Source organism: Panthera onca, chromosome A2, assembly GCF_046562875.1.
Source record: "Panthera onca isolate mPanOnc1 chromosome A2, mPanOnc1 haplotype 2, whole genome shotgun sequence".
NCBI lineage: Eukaryota > Metazoa > Chordata > Mammalia > Carnivora > Felidae > Panthera > Panthera onca.
Window position 1 is genome coordinate 71,279,897 of NC_138340.1, and position 23,858 is coordinate 71,303,754.

General features: G+C 40.5%; 2 protein-coding genes across 3 annotated transcripts; both read left to right on the forward strand.

Moving 5' to 3' along the window:
• The first annotated feature begins 23 nt into the window (after positions 1–23).
• On the forward strand, positions 24–10,602 carry PSMA2 (proteasome 20S subunit alpha 2). The gene is made up of 8 exons (XM_060632182.2): positions 24–153; positions 3,825–3,901; positions 4,900–5,032; positions 6,474–6,596; positions 7,350–7,431; positions 9,060–9,133; positions 10,176–10,233; positions 10,321–10,602. The coding sequence occupies exons 1-8, from the start codon at positions 113–115 to the stop codon at positions 10,435–10,437; spliced, it is 705 nt and encodes a 234-aa protein (XP_060488165.1). The 5' UTR covers positions 24–112; the 3' UTR covers positions 10,438–10,602.
• Positions 10,603–15,290: 4,688 nt separating this feature from the next.
• Positions 15,291–18,605, forward strand: CA2H7orf25 (chromosome A2 C7orf25 homolog). Of its 2 annotated transcripts, XM_060632181.3 has the most exons (3): positions 15,291–15,436; positions 15,858–15,955; positions 16,421–18,605. In XM_060632181.3, the coding sequence occupies exon 3, from the start codon at positions 16,442–16,444 to the stop codon at positions 17,705–17,707; it is 1,266 nt and encodes a 421-aa protein (XP_060488164.1). In that variant the 5' UTR covers positions 15,291–15,436; positions 15,858–15,955; positions 16,421–16,441; the 3' UTR covers positions 17,708–18,605. The 2 variants fall into 2 exon arrangements, with proteins under 2 accessions (XP_060488164.1, XP_060488163.1); XM_060632180.3 differs by lacking the exon at positions 15,858–15,955.
• Positions 18,606–23,858: the final 5,253 nt, after the last annotated feature.

The following is a 23,858-nucleotide window of genomic DNA, read 5'->3' on the forward strand; positions in this document are numbered from 1 at the left end:
TCTGACTCTCCTCCAATCAGAGAGAGAGAAAGGAAGGAGCGGGGAGGGGAAATGAAAAGAAACCGGCGCCAGTGCGCATGTGTGCGGATGTGCTTTGGCACTCCAGGCAAAGATGGCGGAGCGCGGTTACAGCTTTTCGCTGACTACATTCAGGTATGGAAGGGGCACCGAAAGCCCTCCGCGTAGTCGAGGTTGCAGGAACTCCCCGGCTCCTAGTTTTTTTTCCGGCCTAGTTTCTGGCTTAATGCTTCCGGGGGGCACAGTAGGAAATAGGGATGGAAACGCGAGTTTGCAAAGTCATTTGCTTGGCTCGCCCGCGGCCTGAAAACCCCGATGCCGGGAAGCCGCGGGAACGCGGTTTTGGGGATCCAGGGCGACCTTGGGGCTGAGGGAGGGTAAGGCCTTCAGTCAGGGATTTGCTTTCTCTTTGGAAACTAGAGAATAAGGCAGTTTTGGATTAGCTGTCTCCGGGTGTCCCGTTCGGAACTCGGGATTTCCTTCCTGACCCACCACGTAGGCCTGATTGGGGAGCTTCTGGAGCTTAGAATCTTGGTCAAATCTCTGAGGTCCCCTTTTCTCTTCTGAAAACCTCACCGTTACAGTTTGGTCTGAGTCTTAGTCTCCATTTGGTACTTAGAAACCTCTTCCCGCTTCCGGTTTCTTCCATGCCCCTGTTAGAAGTTTAAGGACTAAAAAGGAAAGCGCGAATCTCTCTGTGTCGCTTTGTGTTTGTGGGCCCCAAACTACTAGACTACATTTACATTTGGGGCGGGGGGAGGGGAATGTCTTTACTTTGCAAAAGATTGTAGGCTTTTCTGTTTTAGAACAAAGGATTAAAATAATACGTATACTTTTCAATATTGTTCACAATGTAAGAAACCGTCAGCGCAGCGAAGGGTTTAATAAATCGACCGGGTAATGATTCAGTTTTACCATTTTCTTACGGATCGGTAATCTCCCATTTAGCTGAAATGTAGTTGTATCTGGCAACTGAAGGCAAGCAGGATCCAACTTGTTGAGTACTTTATGTGTGGGTGCAACTTAACCTACTCCATTTCTTCCTCCTATCATGTGAGATAAACGTTATCTCAACATCTTACAGATGAACCAACCACAGGTTGGTCAAATTAAGTTACTTGTCCAAGGTCTTAGATGAGTAGCTGAGGTCACATTCAAACTGGGTTCTTTCTGATGACAAAATTAATACATTTCCTATTACTGTTAGATGTCTTTTTAAAATAGTAAAATAGTAATATACTAAAAAGTAAAGTACTTTCCAAGTGTAAACTTCACAGTTTTCAGTGGTAAATGAGGGTGTTTTAACCTTTGAATGAAATGAAATTTTGTAAATCAAAGGTGTTATATACAATGATAGAGAACACTATTTGCTAAATAGTCACTGTTCATATTTGTGAACAAAGCAAACTTGGTTCTGTATCTTTAAGAGAGTGTAATCCTTTCTTTAGAATAACTGGAGCCGAAACAATCAAATATCATCAGGAGCTAAATCCTTCTGTAATAATGTCTTTAGTAAAATAAGCTTTTTTTTAACATAATGGTTCAACTCTTTTAGATTTTAAAAATGTGTTTCTCGCCTCTTGTAATTAGAATTAAACTCTTAATGATGGAAGTGATGAGGCTGTGTTATAGGATGAAAAAGTGTTCATGTGAATTACATTCAGTTGAGGATATTGACAGTAAATGAGTAAACAAATTGGTGTCTACTAATACATTCTGAAAAACGTTTTACTCAGGAATTTTATTAAAAGAGCCTAAAAGAAGCAGCATAACTGTAGATTGGATAGTCAGGAAAAGCCAGTGCTTCAGGGTGGTTTTTGAGACAAGAAGGTGAAAAAGAGCAAACTATTTGAAGATTTAGGGGTAGAGAGACTTATGGACAGAGGAAAGAGGATAAATGAAAGTCCTGAAGTTGGAAAGAGCTTGAACTCTTACAGGAATTGATAATAAGGCCAGTGTGCTAGAGTATAGTGAGCAAAGAGTTAGTGTGGGTAGGGCCAATCTTGAAGAGCCTGGCAGGCCAGAAGAAGTTTGTATTTTAAGTGAACCAGGAAGTTATATTTAAGTGACAGGTGACCTGGTACAAAGGTAACTGACTGGTGGGATAAAAGTAAGGGTGGGAAAGAGGAAAACTAGTTAGAAGGCTGTATCGGTTATCCCAGCTAGAGGTGCTGGTGCTTTGGAATGGGCTAGTTGTGTGACTGAATACACAGATGGTTGATTGTTCAGTGAGCTCACAGATGGGCGAGCTTTCATACAGGAAGATGTAACAGTAGATGTTCATGCAGGTGATTGTGGGGAACAGTGAAAAGGTAAGTTTAAGTTTACCTGAGCCTTTAAAATGTTCCCAAGTGTATTTGAGCTCGATGTTGAGCAATAATTGAAAGCCAGATGGACCTAGTGGGTCATATGATTATTGAAATAGTGACTAACAACTACAGCCTAATTTTAAAAATTTAAATACCTATTAATGTTATAACACTCAAGTTAACTGCTTTTGTCACTTAAGAGTCTTTAAACTGTCACACTTAGGCTTATCCCTTAAATAGGTCTCCTTGTGTCTCTGTCAGCTAAATGATGCGGACTCCTGGTACTAGGTTGTACGTTAGGATACTGACCAAACAGAGCTTAGACTTTGTTGAGGAAGGCGAACATTGTATGAGTAATTTAAGCATGATGAATCTTAGCCAGAGAGGAAGTATGGGGCACCATAGGCATGAGTGTGTGGGATTCAGCCTAGTCCCTGTGGCCAGGACAGCTTCTTTAAGGACATGAATGACATTTCTACTGAAGACTGAAGGATGACCAGGAGGAAAGAGTTCACCAGACAAGGGTGAAATGCATTGCAGACAGAGGGGGTTAGCTTGTCAAAGGGGTTTTTGAATTCTAAGAGTAGTCTGTGTGTCCGGAACAAAGCTGAGGCTTGGGTGACAAGAGAGTATCCATAATTTTATGAAGATAAATGACCTTCTGAAACTCAAGTTTTATTTTCACTAGTAGACTAGAGACACGGACCAAGCTATGTCATTCTGGACAAACTACTTTCAGTCAAAAACTTTTTAACTGTGAAATCAGGTTAGTTTATGATGATTTTAACTCAACAACTGGTTCGAAATAAAGTATGATCTTAAAAGCCAGGTTAGGGCTAGAATCTGGCTACCAAACCCATGAAATCAGATATGTTAGGTATCACCAGCTCACAGCTTCTAGAAATAGCTTATATAGAAGATACTTTGTCGTGGCTGATAACCATCTAGGTCTTACATCTTAGGCCATGCCTACTTTCTAAAATGTGGAACTCCACCCATATGAAATCTATGCTGTTGTTTGGTATTTAACAGACATATACATGTTCTTAATAACACTATTTGGTATTTACTTGCTGCTGATTTTGTGCCAGGAACAAAAGGCATCCCTTTATTTAATCTTCACAACAAACTTCTGAAATGGCTGTAGTACTATTATCCCCATTTTATGGATGTGAAAACTGAGACACAGCAGGATTAAGTAACTTGCCTGAAGTCACAAGGTTGGTGAGTGATAAAAGGCAACAGTAATAATGATGGTGCTTAAAGAGTCAGACAAGAAGGAGGGGGAGAAAAAGGAAAGCTAAGTGCTTTACTATGTATATGTACAAATTGCCTGGTATCCTCAATTTCTGTACAGCTTTATAACGTGAAAGCCCAGCTATTCCTTGGTATTTGGTTAATGGATTTGACTTATATATCTGCCCTCTCTAAGAGATATTCCTATTATACATATTTGAAAATATGTGAATTTAGCAAATACCTTTGTTTCTTTTTAAGCCCATCTGGTAAACTTGTCCAGATTGAATATGCTTTGGCTGCTGTAGCTGGAGGAGCCCCTTCAGTGGGAATTAAAGGTAATTAAATGTTTCATTCATTTCACATGCCTGTTAATAGTTATCTTAAAGTGCTTTTGGAATTAATTAGTGATTAATATAAATAAATAGGGCAGCATAATTTTTAATAGTTCTTTCTGTTGATTTACAGTATTTTGAAGTTTAAAGAAAAGTAATAAGCCAATGAGTACAAGAAGATGATTAATTTTTTTTTCAAAATAAATATAGCTCCTTTATCTTTTAGTTGTAATAACCCACAAGTAGTCTTTCCCATTGAGAAAAACTGAGCATTCTTTTGTTTTTCCACTGATGATAATCACTATTCTGTGGCAGTTTTTATCCTTTCTATAATTTAGAAAAATTTAATTATAAAACTTCATCTAAAGATACCCTTTTTTTAAAAAAAGCCTGTATCATTGATTTTAAATTTCAAATTACAAGAACAATAGCCAAGTAAGCAGAATTCTAAAAGGTACAGACTCTTCGGACTCTTCGGTGTCCTGGAATATTGGGTAATGCATTTACCTATAGGGATTCCTTAGCATAATAGAGATGACCAATGAGGGAAAAATGGATTTACCATTTAAAAAAATTTTTTTTTGATTATTTATTTTTGAGAGAGAGAGAGAGAGAGAGAGAGAGGGAAAGAGAGAGAGAGAAAGAAAGAAAGAAAGAAAGAAAGAAAGAGAACAAGCAGGGGAGGGGCAGAGAGAAAGGGAGACACAGAATCCAAAGCAGGCTCCAGGCTCTGAGCCGTCAGCACTGAGCCAGACGGGGGTCAGTCCCATGAACCCTAAGATCATGACCTGAGCCGAAATCAAGAGTCAGGTGTTTAACTGACTGAGCCACCCAGATGCCCTGAATTTATCATTTCTTAGGTGATTTTAATACAGAAAAAGTTTTATAAATAAGAAATAAAGGAATTTGGGTAAAATGCATCCATAATTAGAAAACTGTTGAAGCAGAATCTTTAAGTGACTAAACATTTAGCACTGTTTTTTTTTTTTTTTTTTTTAAAGCTGCAAATGGTGTGGTATTGGCAACCGAGAAGAAACAGAAATCCATTCTGTATGACGAGCGAAGTGTACACAAAGTGGAACCAATCACCAAGCATATAGGCTTGGTGTATAGTGGCATGGGCCCAGATTACAGGTACTTTGTACTATTTGTTTTTCCTCACTGTTTTATGAGCTGCTTGTATACTTTGAGGAGAAAAATCAAGGGATGTTTTTCCTTTAATCTCCCAACTCTTCATTTTTGTGCTTTGCTTAGCAACAGCAGCATCACGGGCAGCTGAATTTAGTCTGTCTGCATGGAATAGACCAAGGGTTGCTTTAAGGATAACTCAGTGCCACTGCATTGTAAAAGAGGAGATCCAGTAATTCTCTTATCTGTTTAGTGGTTTTTCCCCTCTGATCACACCCCTTTTTTTCCATCCAAGGACTGGGCTTCAGAGGATTTGCTGTTCTCTCATGTATTTTAAAAACCAAAGCAACACAAGTTATAGTAAACTATATTTAAAAAAAAAAGTTACAAGGCAGCAAAAGAAAACATTGCCATCCCATTCAGAGTTTTCCCCATTATATTTTTGTTCTTAGCAAAGGGACAAAATTCTCAAGGCCCCTGAAACATCAGGGTACCAGCAAGTTGAAAGAGATTGGCAACTTTGTATGTTTGCCACTTAATGAGTAAAGCAAAGGAAGTAAAGAAAGTAAAGAAAGAAAAAACAATTAACTTCATTCCTGATTTTGGGGGAACAAGACAGAGCCAAAGTTTCACTTTCATGAGTTGGAAAAAGCCACAGTTGCTGGAATGTGGTCAAGCCTCACTACAGTGGATCCCGTTGCCACTGTGTATAGAAGGGATGCTGCAGTGCACTGATGGGGTAAAGTGTGAGGACAGGACAGCGGAAGACAAACTGAGTATTACACTGGGGGTGATGGTTCACATGAGTAGTTTACGAGCAGGTAAAGGTACATCTATTTGTTTTGCTAATTTGATTATTATATAGAATATTCTTAATATTATTTAATACATTTGTTATTTTTTTATGTTCTAAGTAGTTTCTTGCTGTTCCTTAATCTCTTAAGGGTACTCTTTGAAGTGCAGAGTAGCAAAAAGATTGAAGTAGAGTGAGAAAGATATGCCCCAAATTGTGTGTGTGTGTGTGTGTGTGTGTGTGTGTGTGATCGTGTGGGCATTTATGTGTGTTGGCTTGACTAAGATACAAAGACAGGGTGACTGCCCTCAGGAAAGGGGGCACAATCTTGAAGAAGCCATGGAGGGAGATAAGGCTCCCATTGTGTATGCTAAATCTGTTAGTACCGAGCTGACTGGTACCCCTTGTCCCTAATTTTCTTCCTTTTGCCTTGTCCTTGTCTCGTCTCCTGTGGCTCAGCTCCTCTGTGTGGCTCTGTTTTCGTGTAAGATAACTGTAACCAGATGTAAGAGCAAGACTGGCTTTGAGCTGATTGTTACTATTCCATAGAAGCATGTAAGACTTGTGCTGTAGGTATATGCCTGTAGAAGAAGAGTCGTTAAGGAGCCGAGTGTCAAGATTTTCATGAAGTCTTATTTCTTCCTTGTTTGTTAGAGTGCTTGTGCACAGAGCTCGAAAACTAGCTCAGCAGTACTATCTCGTGTACCAAGAACCCATTCCCACAGCTCAGCTGGTACAGAGAGTAGCTTCTGTGATGCAAGAATATACTCAGTCAGGGTAAGTTGATTTTATTACTTGAAATGCAGCATGAATTAGAAAAAAGAAAACATTTTAGAAGAGTAGGTGTATTTAAAAAGAGGACTTACTATTCCTGTATTTATTGAACAAGTAGAGAAAATTACTATGATGAATATTTCTGATCTTAGTTGGAGCTAGAATATTTTTTAAGGAAGAGATTGGAGTGTTTTCTTGCTGTTGATCTACTAGCAAAATGCGGCTTCCACATAAAGCCCTTTTGCCAGTGACTGAAACACTTCCCTATGGGCAGGCAGTTATTTCTGCTTCCAAGTTTATCTTTCCAACTATAAATGATTATAAGCACATAATGAAAGCAATAGCTGTTGGACACATCCATATTCATTGTAATTCTCTTGAATCTGGGTATACACGTGGATGAGATAGTATAAAAGTACTTGCTAACGTGTAAAGCTAGTGGAAAAAAACTGCATTTGTTGAAAGTTGTTCTTTGTTAAGACACAAAATGTTACTCCACACTTATTAACTCCAAAATTTGTGTCACTCCATTTACCAAAATGATTTGACTAGTGTTCCTTAGTACCATAAAGAGAATTCGTTTTTGAATTGATTTGTTCAGAAAGATACTAAATACTGTTTAAGGAACTTAAAAGTCTAATTCATTTTACCTGATGATTTGCTTTGTTAAGACTTGAAAGTGTTAATAAATTCCTACCTTAGGTTGATTTTAACACCATGAAGATGCCAAATAATTTTTGTTTCTCCTTTCTTTAGTGGTGTTCGGCCATTTGGAGTTTCTTTACTAATTTGTGGTTGGAATGAGGGGCGACCGTATTTATTTCAGTCAGATCCATCTGTAAGTATTATCAGGTATACCGGAGGGATTAAAGTACTCTTTGAACAGCTAATAAAAACAAAAACCATAAAAAGTTTAAAATTTAGCAGTATTTTCTTTTTTTTCTTTTTCATTTGGGCTTTAGAACATATGGAGTAGTGCATTTGTACATTTAAAATGTTGGTAATTCAGTCTTCTGATTGAAGAGGGTACATTAGGTCTGTGCTCTCTGTTCTTCTTCCTTTTTGTATTCATTAAGTTCACACAGTGGAATGATTTCTTGAAATAGTTATCAAATCTCTTTAAATCTGTGGAGTTTTATTACTTTGAGAAATATTCCGATAAAAGATTTGGGTCTAGAAGACAGTGCTGCACTCCTTGCCATCTGTTTAATCCTGGGGCCGACTTGGAGTATGACTCTAATTACACACACAGACATGACTCTTGAAGACAGTGTTGTGCAAAGTGGGTGAGTCTGTCTACTCTGAAGCAGGAGATCGGCATCTGAGTTAGAAGGCATTCAGAGGGGCTACTACTGCTCTGCAACTGTGTGAGGAAGTTTCTTCCACAAGTTTCTTCCTTGTCTGAGGAAAGCCGGAAGAAAAAACAAGTATTCTGGGAGTTCTGACAGTGTCTGTTACCCCATCTCTGAGCCTCTGAAACTAAATGACATGCCCTCTTAGCTTTCTTCCCAGTGGGTAGCAGAAGCCATCATCACTGGAATCCAGGTTTCATCTTTTGCCCTTTTCTTCCCTGCTTTATTTCAAAGGCAGTTGTTTCTTTTAAAGAATGTTTGGTGTATTTCTTTCAGTATTTTTCTTAATGTGTGTGCATATGTATTTTTTTCAACAGATGAGGCCATGTTATATACAACATATTGCTGCTTTCACTAAACATTAGATTACAAAATATCAAAATTTCAAAATATTAAAAAAAAATTTTTTTTAAGTTTTATTTATTTTTGAGAGAGACAGAGACAGTGTGAGTAAAGACAGGGAGAAAGAGAACCCCAAGCAGGCTCCGCACTGTCAGCATAGAGCCTGACACGGGGCTTGGACTCATGAAACCATGAGGTCATGATCTGAGCTGAAACTGAGAGTTGGACATTCAACTGACTGAGCCATCCAGGTGCCCCAAAACTTCAAAATATTTTTAATGAAATACTGTCTCTTTTTACTTTGTTCAGCAGTGATGATAAAGACTTGATCACCATTTTTCTCACGTGTGTGTGTGTGTGTGTATATGATTCTAGAGTCCTTCAATCCTAATATGCTGAAATATTACTTTTGATTATTTGTTGTAAGTGAACCTGTTGCCTTTAACTGACTTTTTCACATAAATTGTAACCATAAATCACACATATGCAAAGTGTACAATTTGATGAGTTTTGATGGATGTAAATAGCTGAGAAAGCTGTCACCACGATCAAATTACTGAACTTCTCTATAATCTCCAGAGGTGTCTTTGTTCCTCTTTGTTATTTAGCTCTCTAATCTTTTTAGAAAGTAGCCTCTCTTGTGACATACTTCATTGTATTCCAAATATTCTGTGAACTGTTAGAGACTAATTTATAGACCTAAAAAAGAAACGGCAGAGTGATATAACTAGATTAATGATTTAAAATGTGTTTCCCTTCTCTTCCTGATTAGGGAGCTTACTTTGCGTGGAAAGCCACAGCAATGGGAAAGAACTACGTGAATGGGAAGACTTTCCTAGAGAAAAGGTAGGCTTACTGAAACTCAGTTTCTTAGCAATCTCACTTTATGGTTCTCAGTGTTTTTAAACAATTAGTATCCCGAATCTAAACACATTTATTACTTTATATTCAAACACTCATTTGTTTAGCCTAGTTACAAATAAAGTAAAAACTTCTCTTCACCCTGGCTCCCTAGTCTTCACAGTATATTAAGTGGTAATATTATCTATTTATTAAGAACTTTTATTTCTGCATTCTTTGGGTTTTTTCCTAAATTTAATTGTTTTTATTTTTTACTTCATTTTTCCTCCTACAATCTCAAAGAAAAAATAGTTGGAATTGGAGTAAAAAATTGGGGAGGAAAATTTAAGTGACGTAAGTGATAACCGTTTACCTTATGACAGTTACAGAAAAAAATGGTGAAGCTCAGTTCCTGGTATTGGCAATAGATTGTTGTATGTGCTGGATGAAAAGTGCGGTACCGTGTAAAAATCTGCTGTCACTGCTCTTATTTCCAGCTATCTTCTCAGCATTGGTCCACCGAAAAATGTCCTACACGCATTTTGAACGGCAAAAATTTATAATTAACTCTATATAACCGGCAGATGAACCTTTCAGTACATTTTTCACATAATGTTAAAAGATTATGAAAAATTTTAGACATGGGATTAATCAGTAAACAAATAATTTTAAGATCTTTCCTAAAGCACTTTCCTTTTCCTTTTACGTATTAATAGTCTTCAGACATTTCACATGAAGTTAAAACTTACAAGAACAAACAAAAGAAATTTTAGCAAAGGTCTGATTTCTTTATTTAAAAAAATTATAATATTCCCACCACATTCTGATTATATTAAAATATTTATACTGCTGTTAGGATTACAAGTGTCAATTTATTATTGGGGGACAGCTATCGCAATGAGTGGACTAAAAGAATTAATCTGTAGCTTAGTATTTGTAGGAGCGTTTTAGATTTTGAGAAATTCTTATGTTGCCGCTGTCATGTTTAAGTAACCATAAATAATGTAAGTTCTGCTATAAATCATTGCCTTTTCAAAAAATTCTTTAGATATAACGAAGACCTGGAACTTGAAGATGCCATTCACACAGCCATATTAACTCTAAAGGTTAGCACAATTTCTAACAATGGGATTTATAATGAGTTTATAATTAAGTGCTTGGAAAACTGACCTTTTGCCCTTCCTCTTCAATAGGAAAGCTTTGAAGGGCAGATGACAGAAGACAACATAGAGGTTGGAATCTGCAATGAAGCCGGATTCAGGAGGCTTACTCCGACTGAAGTTAAGGATTACTTGGCTGCAATAGCATAATAATGAAGTGACTGAAAAATCCGGAATTTCAAATAATCCCTCTACTTAAACATGTTTAAAGTATGTTTTGTTTTGCAGACTTTTTGCATACTTATTTCTACATGGTTTAATGGACAGATGTTTTTAAAATGACACTTATAAATCATAATAAACTGTTAAATCCAACTTCAGCTTTTTAGGAGTTAGTAAAATTTTAAAATAGTTATCTCCTGCTTTTTATCACAGTTGACTTCTGGAAACTACATTGCAGAGCAGAATGGTGACACACTCTTTAATCTTCATGCAATTTTGGTTAAGTCAAATCTTGTTAACCTCTTTACTATCAGATGTTGTCCATGTTTCAGGAAAGCAAAATGCTTTTAGAGCTGGGAGAATCTGCAGGCTTTCATGGATTCATGAGACAAGATGGGAAGCGTGGGTGCTTTGTAGGCACCATTAGGTGTGGATCAGTGAAACTGTAGCACACTGAGATTGCACTGGAGCTGTGAAGAGTGCCAGGCCAAAGAGTCTCCTATAGGAGATACATGATGCAAGTGGATAAAAATGATGTACTGGTTCCTATTGGTTTCTCCATCACAAGTAGGTAAATGTATTTAAAAGGAGTCCCTTAGATTCTACTAGACTTTTTAAACTCGAGGATAAACATGAGTATGGAAATAAAATCCTAATACTTAAACATCAAAACTATGGCTTAAGGGTCTCCCTTATTCATGTTATCTCAGTGTAATCAAAACCTTGGCTTTAAATTAAGGCCCATACAAACAGGCAAATAACGCGATCTCTGGTTTCATCAGATGTGTAGACATTTGCTTAGTTTTTTGTTTTTTAAAGCTTCTTAGGATAAGAGAAATCATCATTAGTTTGGCTCACAGAACAGAGGTTATGAACATCATTCTTACCAACAAAGATACAGTATGTAGTTCTATGATTTAAATGTGGCTCAAAAGATCTTGATTAAGATTTAGCTGAGTGTAAGAGAAAAGAGTCTTACCTTGGACAGTTTGGTCAGGATTCCCAGTTCTGCTCCCACAATCACGACAGCACCATATCTTAGCATAGGCAGCAGCAGGATTATTATGAAAGATGGAAGATGGCAACTTGATATCCAACATCAAGATGTTGGTCTTGAAGGCCTTCTCTAATCATCTGTCCTCATGTCATGGGCGCTTGGTATATTGCACACTGGAAAGAGAACATAGTGGTAAAAAGGAATGGGTTTGGGGTCAGATCTTAACTCTCATTTACAGGCTAAGTGACTATACAGGTAATTATCTCAGAGGGTTTTCTAAGGACAGAATTTGATGATGCCAATGAAAGGCCTGGCAGGGTTGACGGTCAAGTACTCTAAGGTTTAGCTGCCTTTGATTTGCGTAAGCCCTCCCTTCTATCCAATATTCAAAAACCAGAGGAATGCCAAAATCCTACAAATCAAAGAAGGGAAACATAAGGCAGGCATATTAGGGACAAAAGGAAAATGTGTGTAAGATTCCCAATGGGGGCTAACAGAGTAAGTCCACAGAATAAAGGGAGGAAAAACTCCCTGAAGCAGATTTATGTCCATATTCTGTTCTTGTCTCTTGCCCCGTTAAATGCAAAGCCTAGTTCAACTGAAGCTGCCTAGAACACTTTTATCTTTGTTCTCAGTTTATTCTTTTCATTAACCTTAAAATTAAGCCAATCCTTTTTGTCTCAGTTCTTGGGGAACTCAGTTCTTTGGTCTTATGACCCACTGCATCCCAGAATGCCCCACAACCCTTCAGTCATCGCTAGCTTGTGGAGTTGAGCTGCTTTTAATCCACTTATGTGTCACAGTGCTCCTCATGTGCACAGCCCCCCTCCATTCTCAGTTCATTTTGTATCCTCCCAGTCTTAAAAAGTTTGCCTCCACTTGTGCTGTCCATCCTCTTTTCTAGTTCCTCACTGAAGTTGGCAGAATAATTAGTTATGAACCATGGAAGTGTTTAAAATTCACATGTGGGGGCAGGAGGGAGTTGGAAAGGCGAGATAAGGATGAGGGGCAATACTGACCTTTATAGTTCTCGAGCACCGGTTCACTGGGCACTGACTGGATGATAAGGAGGATCAAAAGAGCTTTCACATGTTCAGGGACTGAAGCCGCCAACTCAGCCCCTTAACCCCACCTCTGTCACGTAACTCCACGTGAGCGACAGCTTCCTAAGCATGAGCATATTTAAAAAGTTCGATAATTCTAACACTTCATCAAAGGCTGTGCCCCTGCGTTTCATCACTTTGAACTTTTCTAGGTTTTCCAGCAGGTACTGTCCTCCATATTTCACACAGTAGGCTTACCCAGTTATCTCCGGATTCCTGAAGTTGAGCCACTATATAAACTTTATATCCTGCAAGATGGGAATTCAGAACTCTCCCTCCCTTCTCTCTGCCTCAGTTTAATTAGATCATAATATTCAGTTTAAAAGTTTCTGTTACGGCTGTGGAAGTATGCTGTTACCCCGTTTCCTAAATAATCTTCCTGCAGGTAATACTGCTTCACTTCTTTGTGTTCTGTGTAGCCATCACCAACTCCCAGATTCCCGTGACAGGATCGTAAAACCTGCATACCGTTTTCCTCAGTATATCGTGTTAAGTGACCTTAACGGTTCTCTCCTCAGTCCTCCAATCCCCCACCCTGGTCCCACAACACCTCCAGAAGTTTCTGTCTTGGAACCTTCTGTCTTTCTGCCCTAATCCAGCCAGTTGCAGGTTTGAAACTATGTTCTCTCTCCATTGGCTGGTATAACTTTTTTCTCCTTTGCAGTTCTTAGGACTTTTATCTGCAGCATTTTGAAATTTCACAATGACATGTCTGTCTTTGGGTTTCTTAACTCAGGAGGCCTTTTCACTGTAGAAACTAAGATCTTTCAGTTTTGGTAAATTTCATAGTGTTTGAGAAATATTTTTTGCTAAAGTTTTCACCTGTCTTTATTGTGCATTCTAGTACAGTTTTACCCATTCTTCCTACTCTTTCATTGATATTTTAACATTGGCGATACCATTTTTAATTTTGAAAAACTCATTCTTGGGGCGCCTGGGTGATTTAGTTGGTTAAGCCTCCGACTTGTGCTTAGGTCACGATCTCATGGTTTGGTTCATGAGTCCTGCACTGGGTTCTCTGTTTTCAGTGCGGAGCCCCCTTCTGATCCTCAGTCTCCCTCTCTCTGCCCTTCCCCCACTCGCGTGCATGCTCTTTCTCGAAAATAAACATTAAAAAAAAAGAAAACTCATTCTTTGTCACCTTTCCCTTAAAAAAGTCCTCATGTTTCATGAATGGAACACCTTTTATCTGAGGATGCTAGTTATAGAATACTTTTCAAAGCCATTTGTTCTGCTTTATGTTTACTTCAAATTCCAAACAGAAGAATGTTTGGAAGCACTGTGTTTGCGAGCCCTGCGCCTACTTACTCAGGGATCCTGCTATAGGCCATCTTCTGTGGTCTTTGATTTGTTCGGCTTCTCCAGAGAAAAATAGGGAGAGGAGCGTCTGCATCCTAGGAGGGGCAGAGGAGGGACTAATAGTATTTCACATTCCATAGGAGACTGTCACTTCATAATGTGTCTCGAATCCCTCTGACTCCCTGCCTTCGACATGGTAAACTCTAGTTTTCTACCCAGGGAAGGGTGGCTAGCTGTCCAGCTTGCACTGCACCTGAGAGAGCATTTAGCTGTTTGTTCTCACAGACTGAAGCCGTGCCCATTTTCAGTCCTGCCTCACTGCTCCCCTCCCTTCTGTCTTCCAGGCACCTGCAGTTCCAAACCCTTTTTGGGCTCTGCTCTGTGAGTCACTTGCTATAGACACTTCCTCCACTGTGCTCACTGCTCCATTTACAGAGAGGCTGCCTGGGTTAAACAACCTCTTTGTGGTGGACTACCTGTAAAATATATTTACTTTTCAGTTTGCGAAGAGGATCAAATAAGTTAATATGTGAAAAGTACTTAGAGTAACACCTGCCATATACTAAGCATTGAATGGATGTTATTATTGCTCTTGGTCTTCCAAAAATGTGTTGACATATCTCATGTGCAGTCTCATTTCTTGTTCTTTTTATTTTCGTGGGTCTGTTGCTTTTTCTTTCCTAAGACTGCCATTCAAGTAAGGCTTGGGGAAGGAGCAGGCACACATGGGATTAATATTAACTTGAAGCCCATTTTAATTTTTTAAAATTAGCTTTATCAAAAGTCCTAACCTTTTGGTTGACTTTGGACACTCTTGTTAGCCTAATATAAGTTCCTCCCTCAGAAGCCATCCGATTATTTGTCCTCTTCAGAAAGGCAGCATATCTCTGATACCACACTTCCAATGGAGAGCCCAGGATGGTGCAGTAGAAAGTGCTTTGGCTTGGAATCCAGACTCCCAGCTCCGGCACTTACCAGCTGTGACACCTTTGACAAGCTTCCTGCCTGTCTCCTCTTATATTAAAATGAGCTGAAAATCTTTCTGGAACCACCAATGCCTGTCACTTGGTAGGAGTTTGAGCTTGACAGCAGGAGTGGGGTACTTGGGCACAACTGGGAGTTTTCTCCACCAAAATGCACGACTCCCGCCCCAGGGAAAGTCCAACCGAGCGTAAGACCTAGGGCGCGGGGTCGGCCTCATAGACTGAGTGGCCGACGACCCACTGGGAATGATGCCCAGCCCCGCGAGCTTCGCCTCCGCTCCTTTCCTGGGCCCAAGTGGCCGCGAACCCCCGGTGCCTCCCTGCTCCGTGCGTGCGAGAAGCCGGGTGCCCTCAACAAACATGGCCGCCGCGTTAGCGTCAGCCACGCTCGGTAGATCGCGCTGCCGCCTGGGACTCGCGGGCTCGGCGTCACCCGGCGCGGGGCCACGTGACGCGAGAGGCTGCCGAGGCGGCGGCGCTCGCGCGGGCTGAGCAGCCGCGGCGGCTAGAGTGGGGTGGGGTCCGCCAGACGAGGTTTCCCGGCGGGTCCCGGCCTCGCGCACGCACGTGCCCGCTTGCTCGCGCTCCCGGTCCTGGCGCTGCCGGTGAGGAGCCGGGGAGGCAGAGGGAGGGAACGGGGCGCCCCTACCGAGACCGGGAGGGGGCTGGGCCGGCCGGCCTGGCGGGGGGAGGGGGCCGGCTCCGGGCCGCCGCGTCCCCCCCCCTCCCCGCCCCCCTCCGCCCCCGCTCTGGCCTCCACGCCCGGCGCTGGTTTCGGGGGCTGTTTGAGCCAGAGTCTGCGTGGCGGGGTCCTGCTGTGCGGGCGGACCCGTTAGGGTTCCAGGGCCCAATGTCCCCCCCCCCCCCCCCCCGCGCCCCCGGAAGGCTCCGCAGACCTCCGGGTCGTCTCGGGCTGCACTCGTGGGGTCTAGTTAATCTTGGGCTTGTCCTTCCTGGTGTGAGCGGGAGCCGAGTTGGTGGGTCCCGTAGCTCTTTTAAAATATACTGTGTTGACGTCAAATGCAGGATCGGGGCAGTCTTGATTCCTCGGCGGGTGTACCGTGTGCCCGTGGCATAGCACGAGGCAGTCACGTCAAGGAGAGCGACTCACGAAGGAGGAAAAGGTTAGAAAGGCTTACAGTATGGGTTTGGACAATTTGCTATAACCGGCTAGTCATTTTTAATCTAGTCACGTTCTCTACACTTTCCCAGCCTTTTAGAAAATTGCTCTCCCACCAAACAGCAAAGCTGCTGCTGAGCGAATCCCTCATGTAGTAGATTGCGGAACAACTGTGCTTTATTCTGACCCGGGACGTGCCGGATACTACCTTAAAACTGAAAAAAAAATAAAGGTCTAAAAAGTGTGTCGAACCCGGCATACCACAGGAAGAGTTCAGAAATACAGGTATCATCCTTAGTTGTCAGAGGAGGGAGTCACTCCCAAATCAGTCATGCCCAAGTCCAGGTTCATAGACTCAGACTCCATAAGCTTTGTTGCTAGATTGAACTTCTGTAGTCCTCAGTGAAGAATTGATTGCCATGATTTTTGAGGACTATTTCAATTTGCCTTGTCTTGTTTCTTTTCACAGGAAAGGAATAATGCTGTCAGCATGTCCGCACACTCCATGCTCTGTGAACGAATCGCCATAGCCAAGGAACTGATCAAGAGAGCGGAATCACTTTCTCGATCAAGGAAAGGTGGTATAGAAGGTGGTGCAAAGCTGTGCAGCAAATTGAAGGCAGAATTAAAATTCCTACAGAAGGTAGAAGCTGGGAAAGTAGCTATTAAGGAATCCCATTTACAGAGCACTAATCTAACACACCTAAGAGCCATTGTGGAATCAGCAGAAAACTTGGAAGAAGTTGTTAGTGTTCTTCATGTCTTTGGTTACACAGATACCTTGGGAGAAAAGCAGACCCTTGTGGTGGATGTAGTTGCAAACGGTGGTCATACGTGGGTGAAAGCCATTGGCCGCAAGGCTGAAGCTCTACACAACATTTGGCTGGGCAGGGGCCAGTATGGTGACAAGAGCATCATTGAGCAGGCTGAAGACTTCCTCCAGGCCAGTCACCAGCAGCCAGTGCAGTATAGCAATCCTCACATCATCTTTGCGTTTTACAACAGTGTCTCCAGCCCCATGGCGGAGAAGCTCCAAGAAATGGGCATATCCGTGCGAGGAGACATAGTAGCGGTTAACTCTCTGTTAGATCACCCTGAAGAGCTCCAACCAAGCGAGAGTGAGTCCGATGACGAAGGCCCTGAACTTTTGCAAGTGACCAGAGTAGACCGAGAAAATATACTAGCAAGTGTTGCATTTCCAACAGAAATTAAGGTTGATGTGTGCAAAAGGGTAAATCTGGACATTACTACTTTAATCACATACGTATCTGCCCTCAGCTATGGAGGCTGCCACTTTATCTTCAAAGAAAAAGTGCTCACAGAACAAGCCGAGCAAGAGAGGAAAGAGCAGGTGTTACCACAGCTGGAGGCGTTTATGAAGGACAAAGAGTTGTTTGCTTGTGAATCTGCTGTCAAGGACTTTCAGTCTATTCTAGATACCTTAGGAGGACCTGGGGAGAGAGAGAGGGCCACTATGCTAATTAAACAAATTAATGTGGTGCCAGACCAGCCTTCTGAGCGTGCCTTGAGACTAGTGGCCAGTTCAAAAATCAATAGCCGCTCATTAACAATTTTTGGGACGGGAGACACTCTAAAAGCCATCACAATGACTGCCAATAGTGGTTTTGTCAGAGCTGCCAACAACCAGGGTGTTAAATTTAGTGTGTTTATCCACCAGCCCAGAGCGCTTACTGAGAGCAAAGAGGCCCTGGCCACCCCCTTACCAAAAGACGACACAACTAACAGCGAACACTAATGATATCCTTTAAATATTGTCATGGAAGTAAGTTACTTATACCAAAGGCTGGGTCTTCCCATCTTAAATGGGGAAGAAAAAAAGGTCTATAGTACACATAACATTTAGAACTCTTAAACCAGTAGAGTTGATTGTGTGTGTCATCTATAAAATATATAACCTCCTACAGCAGTAGCAAAAGCACAAGAGACAACCTTATTTATCAGACTGTCTACATGATAGCAGTTAAGAACAGAAATACATCTATATTAAAGCTTTTAGCTGTGTTGTAGTACTTTTGTTTGATTGAGTAGGGCAACAGCCCCCTAGTGGTCATCAGCATTTCATGGAATATGGCTACACTGCATCTTGCATTAAATATCTGGAGAAAACTCTGAAGCTTGTTTTTCATTATGGTGATTGATCAGTTGATGTGGGTTGAGGCTGGGAAGTAATAGTTTATGATTAGTTTTAGACTGTAAAGTTATGGCCATTATCAATGAAAAGGAACTTCCTTGGTTGCTATGTGTCAGGCATACTCTGGTGGTTAAAGAGTACATTAATGTAGAGGAAAATAAAGTGAATACTGGTCATGGGAGTCCCATGAGCCTATGGATATGCCTTTGTGAAAAGAAAGGTAAGCAGCAGTCCCACTCCTGTAAAGCTGGGACATTTAAGGCAAAATCGTAATTTGAATAAATGGTAAAAGAATTAAGCATTTAGATCACATTTTACTTTAAAGTACAAATAGTTCCCATAGTGCAAGTATTTGACTCATAAATACTGCCTTTACTGTTTCTTTTGCAAGTGGCGAGTAACAACTGCATTACTTCACTCTTGTGAAATGGTGGTAGGGGAGATTCCATACTTGTTGCACGACAGAATTTGTAATTAAAAATAAATTTTTATGTCCACATTGCCCTAGGTGCTTCATTTACAGCAAAACAAAATTAGCAAAGTAGATAGGTACTGACAACATTTTAAAAAATGGGACATTACACCTTGGAGCTTAAGTGTTAATGCAAGCTAAGTGTAGGAAATGGTATTAGAACACATTGCCACAGCCTAACCTCTTTCTGTTGCGCCAACTTTACTGTTCTGTGAGAAGGGAAACTCAACTTCTAGCCACAGTGTTTGTTGGGGGCAGGGTTTTAGAATTTGGTTATAGGATGTCTGTGAACACTAAGATGAAATGAAAAAGTAAACTCGGGGGTGTTTCTCTTGGGAGAGATTCCATTATTAACTAGGAACACATTTCCTAGGGGAAAAGGCTGAGATTGGGGTTCGCATTTAGTGGGGAGAGGTGGATTTAACTTGTATTGCAACTGAAATTGTGTAGTGTTAGAAATTGGGCTTAGGCCTTTTCAAGCACTTATTAAGGTACTATTAAGGTACTATTAAGTACCAAGCATTATTATAATAGTTTGGTCTAAAAAAAAAATGAATTATTTATTGGTCTTTGCACTAAGGAATTCTTATTCTGAAATGGAGCTGAACAACTGAAGTGTGATTAACTTATTGAGTGTTGTCATGTGTCAGGCACAGTATGAAGGGCTGAGCTTTCAAGGAGTAGCAGGAAGAAGATAGATTTTTATTCCTTTCTGCTATGAGTTGGCACCAAAAAACTTGAATCTTTGCCAGCCACGATGTGTACAACTACAGTACTATTTGAAGAAATTGATTTCTGAAGTGTCCATACCTGTGCTTCTCCCATGATCATTAACCTTTTCTAGACATCCAGTTGTTAACAATTCCCAACAATCTAGTCAATGATGCAAGCACTAGATATGGACACGTGGTGGGGCACTGGATCCTAAAATATAAAGAAGTGCCTTCTCTAGAAAGACATACATGCACACTCCACCTATATATATCCTAGACCTGTTACAGCCGACCAAAGGAAAAAAAAATTAGCAAAGGTAAAAAATTAATAAAAGAATGAGAAAAGAGAATGTTGTTAAATAGCAGTTAAAAACTGCCAAGTCCAAGGAATCCTATGGTTGTAAAGGAAATGAGATGTCCAAAATGCTATGAAGAGTGGATATACATAATGTAAAAACTATGGCTACGACCAAGAATTGAACGCGGTGGGGGAAAGTAAAAGCGTGTTAAGGCCTCATCTTCTTTAGAAGGGAGTCAACAGCAACTTTGTCATTTTTGCCATTGAAAAATAGAACAATATAATTTGAGGTGTCAAACAGGAAATGTGACTGATGGTGTAAGTTAAACCAAGCTGACTGGCTTTCAAATGAGGGGTGAGGATGGAGAATAAATCTAGTCCATATAGGTAAAGACAAGCCAGAAGAACTCTCAAGGGAGCAGAAAAACCAGAAAGCATAAAATAAGACATGTAAGACCAAGAAGGATATAAAATAGCTGGGGAGAAGATAAATTAGTATAGGGAAATACACTGTATTTGTATATTGTCTGGATAAATTTGGAAATCTCAATGAAATACAATTGAAGAAATAGAAGACCTAACTAACCAATAGCCATTGAAAAAATTACAGAGTTATTAAATAATGACCCAAAAAATGTCCAGGTACAGTTAGCTTCATTAGATAAGTTTTTGCTTACTTTTAAATATCAAATAATGCTCTTGCTCTAAAAGTGACGTGGAGCACAACACTATAAGCCCCATGGAAAATATGCAACATGGTCGCTGTGGTGTTCCTTTTACTGCCCCTCTCCTGTCTGAAGAGAGCTCTGGCCTGCTCCTGCTTGAGGGCAGGGCCTCTGTGGAGGGCTGGAGCCCTTTGGCTATGTCGGAATTCATGTGACAGTAGGCTGGTCATCTCACTGTCATTACTGTATCAGGAATGTTTTCAAATTCATTTTATGGAATATAAGCATAATTCTGATACTGAAACCTGACATTGTATCCTGAAAAAAAAAAAAAAAGCTACAGCTAAGTTTCAGTTTTAAGAATATATGCACAAACATCTCAGTTAAAATGGAGCCGAGGCAGAGAACACTTCATCCCGTGGGAATATTGTTTCCCAGAGGATGAAAGGCAGAGATGAGTCCCCAACCTTAATACTGGGGGTTTGGGGATTAAGCTCCATGCTGGGGTAGAATCAGAGACATAAGGCTCACTTGAGATGAGGTTATCCCCAAGACGCCTGTGTAAAGCCAGAACCTTTGGAAATCTGTGGCCCCTTGAAAGAAGATCGTGCAAACATTGCCCAGGAAGGCAGCAAGGAAATTTGACTCTAGTGGCTCTGAGCAGAAGAAAATAAGTCAGATTTGGGCTTGATTTGCCCAGCCTATGCTGTACATGGGTTTAGAGTCCAAATTCTATTAGTAGCTTCCTGAGGATGTAAAATTAGTATAAAAGTTGTCTCAGGCAAGTACTATCCCTCAGACACCTGACAGAAACGTATGTGGCATCATTCTGGGCTTGGGGACACTTCAGTTTCCCAAGTCTCACATAAGCATCACAGAGTCCCATGGAAAAACCAAACTTGGCGTGGATGAGCTTTCAGTGTGACATCCTGAAAACATGAGGAAACCCACCATCAGTGAATCAGCAACACAGAGTTCCTCAGTATTGGGGTCTTTGATGTGTTCCACATGTATGTTCTGGGGACAAGAGGAATAATCCAGAATGGCAAATGGAGGCTAAAATACCATTTGCAACAAAACATTGGGCGCAGCTAAGTTGGAGGATGTGGTTTATATCTACAGAAAGAGAGCTGGGTTAGCTCAGGTAGGGTTTAGCTCAGGTAGCAGATGCTACCTACCCAGTCACAGGTTGTGCTGGCATTGTGACTGGAGAGCTTGTCCCTTGCAGAGCTGCAGAAAACACCGCATCTGTGGGAAACTTGTTTCCAAGAGGGAAAAAGAGATGAGCCAAGCATCCCATGCTGTCCTCTCAGATTTAGTGATCACATAAATGGCTCTATATTCCCACAGTGGAACAAGGCCAGGAGTGTACTGGGGGGGCAGAGAGAACCCCCCCCCCCCCCCCGCCCTTCCACCATCATGGAAATCACAATAGGAAAAAGACATTTCTGTCTCCACCCAAATAAAAGGGATTAAGGAACATAAGTGTGCGGGCAAACAGGGCTTCTAGAAATATAAAAACTCTCACTAAAATTAATAGTTGAGAAACAAACTTTTAAAAAGTTGGTTAGACAAACCTAAAGAAAAAATTCTGAGTTGAAATATAGATCTTAATAAATTTCCCAGAATTCAACAAAAAAAAGTTAAGTGTTGGAAGATGTGACCGGATGACAAAGAGGACACTTAGGAATATCCAACAAGAGTCACAGCAGATATAGGCTGGCACTCTGAGCCTGGCCCCAGTTCTCACTTCCTTTGCCTGCCAGTCCTGTAGAGGCTGCAAACCCTCATCCCCCCAGTCTTATCCATAAGTGCCCAAATTCCTTGCCAATGAGACAGAAGTGGGGTTCTGTTAGTGCTGCCTCCTCTTTGTGTCTTCCTCCTGGTTAGTGTGGGTGATGGTGAGGCTCACTTATGGGAAAATGATAGCTAAGAAGTGTAAAGGGGATGAGAAAATTGGGGAAGTCACCATTTTGTCATTCTGAATTAAATAATTTTATAAGGATGAGAGAAAGGCCAATGGAATCTTGTACACTTTGGTGCTGACCAACCTGGTTCTTCCTTCAGGATTTGTTGCCGTGTAGAAAAATAAAACCTCAATTTATTTAAGCCACCTCGGCTTTTCAGTTACATGTAGTTGAAATATTTCTAACAGGCATTAAGGTCAGGCAGGATTTCCTTTCTTTTTAATGGCTAAATAATGTTTCATTATATATCAATATATATATCAATATATCTATATCTATATCTATCTATCTATATCTATATCTATCTATCTATCTATCTATCTATCTATCTATAGATTCATTGCTCCATAGATGGACACTTAGATTGTTCCTATGTCTCCTCTCTTGTAAATAATGCTGCATTGAACTTGGCAGTGCAGATATATTTGTGAGTTTGTTTCTTTCTGATAAATACCCAGAAGTGAAATTGCTCGATCACATGGCAGTTCTATTTTTAATTTTTTTGAGGAACCTCCATATTGTTTTCCATCATGGCTAAGCCAGTTTACATTCCTACCAACAGTACCCAAGGGTTCCCTTTTCTCCACATCCTTGCCAACACTTGTTATACTTGTCTTCTTGATGATAGCCATTGTAACAGGTGTGAGGTGATCTCACTGTAGTTTGATTTTCATTTTCCTGATGTGTACTGATGTTGAGCACTTTTTCCTGTACCTGTTGGCTATTTGTGTATTTTCTTTGGAAAAATGTCTATTCAGTTCCTCTGCTTACTTTTTAAAATGTTTATTTGTTTTTGAGAAAGACAGCATGAGCAGGGAAGGGACAGAAAGAGGGCAACAGAGGATCCCGAAGCAGGTTCCACACTGACAGCAGTGAGCCGGTGAGTCGCTCACAAACTGCGAGATCACGACCTGAGCAAAGTCGGATGTTTAACCAATGGAGCCACCCAGGCCCTCTTCTGTTTATTTTTTAATTGGATTTATTTTTTCTGTTGAATTGTATGAGTTCCTTATATATTTTGGATGTTAACTCCTTACTAGAGATATGATTTGCAAATATTTTCTCCCATTCTGTAGGTTACCTTTTCATTTTGTTGATGGTTTCCGTTGCTGTGTAGAGGTTTTAGTTTGATTTAGTCCCACTTGTTTAATTTTGCATTTGTCACCTTTACTTTTGGTGTCAAATCAAAATATCATTGCCAAGACCAAGGTCAATAAGCTTATTTCCTATATTTTCTTTTAGGAGTTTTATGGTTTCAGGTCTTATGTTCAAGTCTTTAATTAATTTTAATTTGATTTTTGTGCATGGTGTAAGGTGGGGTCTAGTTTCATTAATATTTGCATGTGACTTTCTAGTTTCCCCAGCACCATTTATTGAAGAAACTATTCTTTGCCCATACATATTCTTTTGGCACCTTTGTCCTTAATTAATTGACCATAAATGCATGGGCGTATTTCTGGAGTCTCTATTCTGTTCCATTGACTTATGTGTCTGTTTTTATGCCAATACCATAGTGTTTTGGTTACTCCTAGCTTTGTAATATGGTTTGAAATCAGGACGTGTGATGGCTCCAGCTTTGTCTTCTCAAGATTGCTTTGGTTCTTTGGGGTCTTTTGTGGTTCTATACAAATTTTAAGATT